Here is a 10,831-nt window from a genome sequence, read left to right as displayed (position 1 = left end):
CTCCAGGCACTACTGCTGCTGGCCCGTCTGATGGTTACAGTTCGTGATGCGCTGCGCCTGGACATCCAATACATGAAGTTATGGACAGATAGCATGACAGTTTTCGCATGGCAACGCACTCAGTAGAAAGCATTCCGCTCATATGTTGCCTGTCGAGTCGGCGAAATAACCGGCGATTTCAACCCAATCACAGATGTTGCCTACGTACCAACTGACCAGAATGTAATCGATCTGGTCTCTTGAGGAGTCGATGTTGAGGGCATGAAATGCGTCATCGATGGACCTGCATACCTACGCCTACCTTCGAGCTCTTTGCCAGAGACACCAAGCAATGTTCGAACAGATCATGAAGACCGAACTGAAAACGTATCACATTCGAAACGCCAAGGTCCTTGCACTGAACATTGTTGCTGTAGAACCCATCATTGATCCTACCAAATTCTCAAGCTGGACACGTCTTGTCATGGTTACAGCACGCATCCTATCGTTGAAGAATTTGCCAAAGCATCAATGGTTAAAGCAGTTGATGACGAGGAGCGCAGCATGGCCATCGATGAGGAGAATCAAAGAAGCTGAACTATACTGGACCCGCTACGCTCAACAAGGCTTAGATTTTGACCAGAGAAGCATAATGAAGCTCAACCCGTTTTTAGACGGCACTGCTCAAGTCTACCGCGTTGGTGGTCGGATCGATAAGGCACCAATTTCATACGATATGAGACACCCGTACCTTCTACCAAAATCGAGTCACATCTCTCTCCTCATAACTCGCGAAAGACATCGACACGCCTGCCACAGAGGACAGATCAAGACAGTTGCTGAGATACGTAAAACCCACTGGATCATCAGAGACGTCAAGTTGGCGAAGGTAACCATACGAGATTGCAAGATCTGCATTCGCAACCGAGGGAAGGTACTCCAAAAGCAGATGGCTGACTTACCGTTCTACAGAGTGAGACCATTCACTCCAGCATTTCATGTCATGCTAGTTGACTATCTCGGCCCTGTTATCGTCAAGGTCAACTGTAACACAGTATCGAAGGGATATGGCGCTGTCTTCACTTGCGCTACTGTACGAGCTGTCCACCTCACCTGCGTTCAGGACTTGACTACCGAGGCTTTCCAGCAAGCATTGGAACGATTTGTTAGCATCCGAGGAGCCCCGGCCAAGATGATCAGTGACAACGCCACATGTTTCCGAGGAGCCAATAAGGAAACTCGGCAGCTCCATCTCCAATTAGATGAAGACAAAGTACGTGAAGCCAGCCTAAAGTTCCGAATTGAATGGAAATTTGGTCCACCCGATGGCCCTCACCGCCAGGGGGCTGTTGAGAGAATGGTACAGGAAGTCAAGCGCGCCATGAAGACGATGGTCAATTCCGACAAACTCACATTTGTGGAATGGGAAACAATGTTCGCACAGATTTCTGCCTTGATAAACTGTCGTCCTCTAACTGCCGTATCATCGTCACCAGTCGATGATCAGCCTGTCACGCCAAACCACTTTCTCATCGGTAGAGGAGAACTACAGTCGCCACAAGTGCCATGCAAGCCTTTTACCGGAAACCATCACAAACGTCGCCAGCTTTGCAACAACATGGTAGACAACTACTGAAGACGCTGGATGACCTCGATTCACAAGCTGTCGCCTCGCCTCAAATGGCCCAAAGAAGAAGAGAATCGCCAAGGACATGACATTGTGTTAGTTGTGGATGAGAAAGCAAAACGAGGAGCTTGGAAATATGCCGAAGTCGTAGCCGTCTACCCTGGAACCGACAATCTTGTTAGGATTGTCAATGTGCGATTGGCAAGCGGATTAGCCCTGAAGCGCCCTATTTCCAGACCGATTCTGCTGATGAAGGCAAAAGATAGAACCGATTTGATGGACACTTAATTGGACTATATCATGTCAGTGTAGTTATGACGTGTTTTGGACTACGTATATCATGTCAGTGTAGTTATAACATGTGTTTTGGACTACGTATATCATGTCAGTGTAGTTATGACATGTGTTTTGGACTACGTGTATCATGTCAGTGTAGTTATGACATGTGTTTTGGACTACGTATATCATGTCAGTGTAGTTATGACATGTGTTTTGGACTACGTGTATCATGTCGGTGTGACATGCATTTGGACTCTTATGTCAGTATAGCAAAGACATTTGCGTTAAGTTTATCGTTTACAAGTTCTAGTTACCGCGTTCATTTAGAAGTTACCGTTTAAAAGACATGCCTGTCCATGATGTCCCCTGGGTTGTCGCAAGCTACTACGCACAACCACGCCGAAGACAACGGCAAAGACGGAATTCGACAAAAGGGATAAACAACGAATTCAGACATGATTGAAAAATTTTAGATTTCTGGATGAAAATCGATGCTAATACAATCAGTAAACGTGTATATCGACAATAAACGAACCGAAGAGGCAATACAATATTATTTCTTCGTGTCCCACCACACCTCCCCCTGCTCCATAATCCTCTGAAATGGCTCTACCAAGAGAGAAGCTTGCAGCCTGGAGATCCAGTACTGGTGGTAGATGACAAACTTCCCAGGGGCTTGAGGAAATTCAGATGCATTGCTGAAATGCACCATGGAGATGACAAATTGGTACGTGTGGTAACGGTGAAAACTTCCAATTCCACTGTTTTCAACAAAAATTAAAAAATAAAACAAATCATCAAAGCTACTTGCATTATATATCTCCTGAAAGGTATTTCTGAGTACTTTTCTTTGCTTCACAGCTTTCCTATTTAGGTAAAACACCTGATTTACAGAATTTAAAAAAGAAATATAGTTTTCATCCCTCACCGAATTCTGAAATAATTGACAGAACTAGACATTCCAGAAAGCCACAAAAAGTCATAAAAACAACACAGAAAATGTTCCTAGAACTCCCTAGCAACTAACAGCATAATAAAACATTGTCTAAAGCATCCAAAACCTCATGGGCTGTAAATCTGAATTTACCTGACATTTTGACAGAAAATTGTCTGCTAGCTATCACCACCATATACACCCAACCATCACCCGACCACAGTAAGAAACAACGGGCCTGGCACTCAGCTGGATGACCTAATAGAAATAACATAGGACTGAGGGTGTGAAGTAGTAAATATCCGTGGCGCAGACAGGTTCAAATTGGCTATATCTTGAATAGATTGAATTGCGATGAAAATCTAATGCAATAAAGGAGCAATATCGAAGAGACAAATTAATCAAACCAATTGTCCACAGACTCGGACCCTGCAATGGCGTGATGTATGCGTGCATATAAAAGCATATCAATTGGTCCGATAGAGATGATGAGGCAATGTCAATATGCCTCATTCCTTAGTCAGCAATATGCCCCTTTTTATACGGAGAAGAAGGAGAACCCAGAAAGGCCTTCACATGTCGGCTTCCAAATGGCTCGAACCAACTGCACTATCACTACTATAACTTTAAAATGCGTGCTCCTACTACATGTAGCAATGTCTCGGGCAAGGCACTTAGTCGACAGGCAAGCTAGAAGTTCAGCATCGTGAGCAGCTCCTTGATAAGGCCATGTCAGGTTCAGCGCGCCTCTTCAGATACATCAAGTATTGAAAGCTCTAGTGAGCACATAAAAATACCATGGTCACCTTAATTTGAAAATCCCTTCATAATCAAGGGCTAGCTCTGACTAAAACAGCACCCATAAACAATAGACCGCCAATTTGACCCCAGCTCCTAACTGCGGGAAAACCCAAGACCAGCAACCAAAAGTACCAACAAGAGGCCCAAGGGCCTGGCGCTCAGCTGAGTTAATATCATTAATATCTTCCCGGTGTTTAGTTCATTATGCATGAAAATGGCATGCTCCATGGTATTTGATATCCTTTTGCGTTCACTACGGTACCAATGTTTTTGGTTGACATAATTATGCCACTGTTGGAACATTCCCATGGTTTATGGTATGCACCTGTTGATGGGCCATATGAATAAAAACTAGCATAAGCTTTTACTCCAGATTTTGAAACATTTAGTATGCTTCAAAAATTGGAATAGTTTAGTACTTGTGAAAGCAAAGGATTTTTAGAAATCAGTATTTGCTACCAAGTCAAGTAAATGCTAGACTACATATGAACGAAAATGTAGGATAAACCTTTTACTTGGTAGTATAAATGTATTTTCTTGGAATCATGTAGCCTTTAAATGTCGAAATGAATGGTTGGTTGTTCCTCTTTGCCGGACTGCATTCACATTTTGTTTGGTGGACATGTCATGCAAGAATTGGTCAAACCATACATCCATTTATGGAGAATCAGAGTGCATGGATTCCGAGTCATTAAAAATGTCTAAAGAATTATTCTTGGGTCATGAAGGGAAACCTGCGTTGTTTAGTATGAAAGTGAAAAATATGAAAGAGTTAAGAAAATTATGTTTCATTGAACAATAGTAAGTTTTGATTGTCTGCTTGGCTCCTTGCCAGTTAAATAACATGTGACTATACACAAAATAGAAAACTTTGATGGAAATTGTAAATCATTTTTTTTTCTATCAGGGGAAAACAAGCTGATGATGATCAAGTAAATCATTCATGAGAAATCGTTTTGTAGCTGAAGCTTGCATGACGAAGTTAATGCTAAACCTTTTCTTGTGCTCTACTGCGCCACCGTAGTTTTCTATTTAGACCAGCGATGACGTCATTTCTGGTGATTCCCTACGTTGTCAAATGAGTGCTTTTTAAAATGTGCCATTTGGTATAGTACAGTATGCAATGTATTTTTTCAGCGCTGCCAGTTGCCGAAGAGAATGCCGTAGCTCCCTCAATTTCCAATCAATTTTTATGGGAGTGACATTATTGTATTGCTTAGAATGTCTACTTTTTACTCATGAAAGAATCGTAGAACTAAAACTTAACAGGCGAACAGAATCATGCCGATTCACTGCACATACTGTGGGAATTCTCCACTTCAAAATACATCGCGAATAGAGCGTGCACTTCCGATACCGTTTTCACAGAATTGTGGCTAAATTTTCAAGAACTAATTTCTGAAAGTATTCCATAAGACCTTATGACTACCCACTGAAAGGAACTAGTGATAATATCGCCTACTTGACTACTTTTTAGCAGAAAATTGATTACTTTCCGTGTTGCAAAATCAATCTTCCATCTTTAGACTGGTCACAGTGGGTATGCTGAAATATACCCTGGTTCCTTGGCCAATTCAATGCGCAGAATACAACTGCGCAACTATACGTCATAACCCGGGCTTTTGAATCGTCAAAAACGCAGTCAAATGTGCCTGTAGCGCCAACTGGCGGTGAAAACTAAACTAATTCCATTACAAGTCAAAATAGAAAATTATTAAAAAATATTCGGCCAGATTTGAAAACAATATTTCCTCTGTGGACCGAGGTATATAGGAAAGAAGTTTAAACTTCCCGATGACCTCATTCGCCGAATGTAGGTCGGATCGCGCTGATTTTTGGTTTCTGAGTTCCCATTGGGCTACTCCTAATTTAGCAGCGTCAACAAAGTGCCTAGGTCTTACGGTTACAAAATGCCCAAAAGTGACACGGATGGAAGGAAGGAAGGAAGGACGGATACCATTCCCTTACCACAATGACGTCATTTTTGCTCATTAACATAATGTAAGGCAGCAATTTTGAGAAGATTTGGCACGGTTCGGAAAATGCTTGGTTTCTATTTTTTCCTGCAAACCACTGCTCAAAGCCGTGTGACACAGATTAAGAATTACCTTAGCTTATTTGTCGATCCAAATATTGGTAAAGAAAGAATGTGTTCAATTTCTACTGGTTCTTTAAACACGGGTTTGATGATAAAATTTTGAGAAAATCCTCGCTTCTTCGCTTAAAAAGAAGATGATATATACGGTTGTCCAACTAGAAAAATCTACATATCGATATAAACATCATGAAGATTATCCTCTGCAAAAAACGTATAATTCTGTTATCAAAGACTTATTTTCGGGAAAGTTTTATGAAATGTGACAGAACCGCTGCTGAAACTCGCGACTAAACAGTGCAGTCACGTGACGTAAACAAATCGATCGAAACAAAAGGTTATTTCGGGCCCAAAGAAATCACTGCTATATCTTCGTTCAACCGTCGAAGTGACTCAATATGCGCTGAATTAGTCGATTTAGAGTCAATTTATCATGTAATATATCATTCATACGAATAGATAAACTCTTTGACTGTGAATTCAGTGTTTTTGTAAGCTCTCTTTTCCGCTGATTTTCATTTCCAGGTTCGCCGTGTATGTATACATGTAACGTGTGTAATACACATTGTATATAGTGTAGACTTGCTTGCTGTGCACAGTACCTACACAGAGTCGCAGTAATAGTGTGTATACATGATGAGCAAAACACCTTGAGGGTATTTGAATGTCTCCCTTTTTCATTCGTTACTAGAGTTTACCTGCAGGGCCAGGGGCCATGATATAAATTTATCGGCATCGCTATAAATCGAAATATTCTTATTCATTTAATTGCCGTTAGTGTAAGACTGTTTACCTACAGTAAAACCAGTAGTGGTGCGGCAAGCCTGACACACAGTATCGACAAAGAAGTTGTGAATGTGTGGCGTTGACATGTTTGACATATAGATCATCCATTTTCTCAGGTTATGCATCTTTGGGCATGTCTCAGGTCAAGGAAATCAAGACAATAATTCTTCCATTGCATCACTTGTCCCTTACGTTAACTGCCCCTTTGGACATTTTATCTTTATTACTCCATGATCAATAGAACTCTTGAAATGGGTACTGGGTAATCCATATGCACTTTTACCAAATTGCCAAGTTTGAGAGTTCTGCAGCCATTCAAGTGTTCAATTAATAATCTTTGAAAGACAAGGATTCATTGTCTAAGGTTCATGTACAGTATGTCCCAATCATGCTGTGCAAACATCTGTTGTCTATGGCATAAAGATTCGCTAAGAAAGTGTGGGAGTGAGGGTCATGTGTCCCCCATCAGATGCACTACCTTATGAATGTCAGAGAATTATCATGGGATGTGAATATTGTGAGGATGTACCAGGCTACAAAATAAACATTTGTGGTACCCCGTCAAGGTTGTGACAAATGTTGAAGACAGTCCCAAGGTTGTGTCTGTTTCCTGGAGAAGCTACCATGTACGAAATAGTCTCATCTCCTTGATTGGACAAGTTTGGAGTCCTGCTGATAAAGACCGTTCTCTGGTTGACCATATGTGACTATGGCCATATCTTTTATTGGTCTCCCTCACTGGTATGTTTGAGACACCAGACAATAATTGGCTCAATCAGGTATTCAGAGCCAACATGCAGTGTTAACACATGGAATTCTATTCTGAAGAGCAGGGCTATGATGGAGGGTCGTTCCACACTGTTACTTTAATTCAAACGACAGGAGCGGCTAAATTTGAAGTAACCATGAATTCATGACACATTGACCATTTGCTTTCTCAGTGAAAACAATTGCTTTCTCAGTGAAAACAATTTCAACCTACTAGCAGCTTTTTCTACAGCAATGGTCATAAGACACGCCAGATGTCCTGTATACTAGATGGACTAGGTTCAGAAGCAACATGTCACAACCTAATACCTCATAATGTGGAGGTCACAGGCAATCAATTAGTTGTTCAGTCTCCAAGAGGATAGTCTGAGAAGGACAATGTAACAACCTTTTGTTACATAAAGATGGCTGGTCAGTCTCTTGTCTCCTAAGAAGGAAATCTGAGAGGGAGAAAGTTAAAACCTCTTTTTTTCTCTTCTCTCTGTCATCAGATCCGATAAATGTTTAGAGAGGGCACAATGGTGTGCAAGATTCTGTCGCAGTATTCTGTTCATTTTGTCATACTTACACGGAATGTAGGTGGAGCTTGCAGCTGGAATGCCAGAGAAAGGGGCCTATCCCTCACATTAGTATTTATGAGGGATAGTTGGTAGGCGCAAGGGGATCAAATTAGTACACATTATGCGACTCGTACTCAAAGACAGTCGTCATGATGCCCTGAGTTAGGGACCTTGGTTCTTGTTAATACTTAAGCTGGCTCCTGCCTATAGTTTCCCTTTGATACTCTTATCTATCTATATCATTCATTTCATGCAGCTGAGTGAACAAATTAACAGCATAATTAACCGTTGGTTACATGAGCATTGCTTACATGTATGTTGACTAGACTCGACGGACGACACTGAGACAGCTACAGACCTAGACTAGAGGCAAACAATGAAGAAAAATGTGCTTTATATTTCTAGAATATTGTTTTTAGAACTATGGGTAAAGTACATTTGAATTAGTGTGAATGTCAAAGCACCATGATGATGTGCACCATACAGTATGAGAGTATCAGCAGTCCTGGACTCCATATTTTCTGTGTTTCCTCATATTTCTGTCCAGATTCCCCAATTCACACAAAATCAACACAAACTTCAGCTTGAACTTGCCGCCAATGTTTTGATCATGTGACCGCTGAAACTATGTTGAAACTGATGAAATGAACCGAATAAACGGCATCTTCTGGGGGCTCGTACTAGAAATCTACCCGCGTGTCCAACGCAAAATTTTGACATTGGATTCCTTTCACTTTTATCTTTGGATGCCAAAAAGCTCGATTGCTGACATTATCAAAGGATTCTAAAGGGGAAAGATATTTGAAGCGTACTTGGCAATACTTGGAAAATGTACCTCGCGCTAGATTTCGAATTATTCTGTGAATATAACACGGATTTTCGTGAAATAAACAGTGAAATGTTCCTCGATATCACTTTCATGCAGCCATATTTGTTTACGTCACTAGCGTATATCACTTCCCATGCAAAATGATGCTTTTGGCGGGCCTCGAAAATTACAATTTTTCATGACACCATTTCCTGCTAGGTGCCGACACTGTGAAAGTGGTAAGAGAAATGCTTTATTTGGTGCTGCGATCCCTCCGTGGCCGGCTGACTGAATCTAGAATGGCTGAAGATGTCTCTCGGATTGATTCCAGACAGTGCTGAGCACAGCTAAACCGTGTATAGAAAGTAGCAGCAGGTGCTTTGTCTGCGACAGGAGGAGCCACAGTAGTTGGACTTGCTCTTGAACGACACCGACGCGTAGGATTGCCGATTTTCTTACACAAATCACACCGTAGATTTTTATCGGTTGACAACTAGACCTTGAACATGAATCATCAGAGTTTACGGCAGCTCTGCCCTGGGATCCAGACTTATCCTAGTTTGTCTATGAAAAGACTTATATATGACTTAGGCTCTTTTGCCTAGTACCAAGAGAGATGTAGCGAATGTTATTGGTTACTGTTCCGAATTGACAAAGCTGCAATATTATGGCATTGTTGGGTAGAAAGGGTGTTACCCCAGACATAATGAGATTGTTCGTTGGCTTTCCAACTGGATGAACGTCCACGAACTGTCCACTCACAATCAACCCATGATCGAGCAGCAACAAGATTTGCTTTTCGCTCACATTTTGAAGCAGCGACAATACTCTCCGATCCGACAATTTTTGCTTTTGGAACTAAGTTCACCAAGATAGCGTCATCCATAAGCCTGCAATGTATTCCATGTTCTCGGCTCATACCCCAGAAAGGGTCCTCTTTGATCATTTGGAGTCATTGGATCATTCAATACCTCCATAAATGACTTAGGTGTCTTATGTGTAGGTCTATTGCATGGTGTAGTGTATGCCTTACTAGGCCCAGGACCCAGGAGAATCCTACATGGTTTGGAAAACAAAGTTCCCCAAAAGCCCCAAAAGGGCACAAAAAGTGACAACTAGAGGCCTGGCGGCCTGAATAGCTACGCTGGCGGAATTTAACAGCAAGGAATGAGATGAATGACAAGAAAATGTAGCAAGTAGTATATGCGAGTACCATAATGTAGGTTTATGGTAGATAGGGAGATGTGGACAGACTAGATGGAATCAAGCTTAGACAAATGGGGCCAAATTCATGAAGGGCGTTCAGCTTAAAACAGCGTTTAACTACTGAATAGACAGATTCAGGTCCTTCATATCAATCTTCACAGAATATGAATAGGCCCTATAACTAATCAGGGAGAAGTTACACACGTCTAATGAATTTGGCTTCTAGGGTGGATGACAGTTATGAAGGTTTTATTTGAACTGCAGTGAATGAAGTAGTTCAGGGCTTCTTTTGTCATATCCGCTCTTCAATACTTTTAGTGCCTTTGCTCCAACTGTGTTTAAGCAGGCCAGCGCAAAACTGCTCTTTCAATACCTTTAGTTTGATACCATTAACGCGACTGCCTAGCAAAAACGGTGTTCAAGTTGATTAGTGAGTCATAAAAGTACATCAGGGTAAACCTACTCTTAAACACTCTTTTAGTTTGATATCAAACACAGATGACACCTTTCGCTGTAACCGTCTCCAAGTTGGTCAGTTGTTAATGAAAATGGGTTAGCACAAATCTAACATCACCCTCTCTACTCTCATATCAATCAGGCTACAATGCGGTCTCTTACTTGATTGTGACATGAGGCATGATGCCGTCTCTTTCATCACCCGCTTCTCTTATATCAATCAGGCTACAACGAAGTCTCACTTGACTGTGACAGCTGGCATGATAACGTCTCATACATCACGCTTTTCTCTTATATCGATCAGGCTACAATGTGGTCACTTACTTGATTGTGACATCACCCTCTTGTCTCATATCATTCAGGCGACAATGCGGTCTCTTACTTGATTGTGACATGAGGCATGATGACGTCTCTTACATCACCATACCCCTTGCCTGACCTCTTCTGAAAAGGGGCTTGACGTTCAGTTGCAAGTTGCGGGAAATTTTCATGTAGAAACAATTTGGTTTCCTGGTATCAAATGATCAGACGC

The 10,831-nt window shown here is 41.6% G+C and overlaps 1 protein-coding gene across 1 annotated transcript; it reads left to right on the top strand.

The window, feature by feature from the left end:
- Window positions 1-277: 277 nt before the first annotated feature.
- Window positions 278-1,615, top strand: LOC135498391 (uncharacterized). The gene has a single exon (XM_064788647.1). It carries the CDS (start codon window positions 278-280, stop codon window positions 1,613-1,615), a length of 1,338 nt encoding a protein of 445 aa, XP_064644717.1.
- The last annotated feature ends 9,216 nt before the right edge of the window (window positions 1,616-10,831 follow it).

The sequence above is a fragment of the Lineus longissimus genome, chromosome 13 (assembly GCF_910592395.1).
Source record: "Lineus longissimus chromosome 13, tnLinLong1.2, whole genome shotgun sequence".
In the NCBI taxonomy this organism is placed as follows: Eukaryota; Metazoa; Nemertea; class Pilidiophora; order Heteronemertea; family Lineidae; genus Lineus; species Lineus longissimus.
This window is presented reverse-complemented; position numbering and strand designations above follow the sequence as displayed.

Coding starts and splice junctions, on each gene's coding strand:
- LOC135498391 (XM_064788647.1), top strand. CDS start 278: ATGGACCTGCATACCTACGCCTACCTTCGAGCTCTTTGCCAGAGACAC.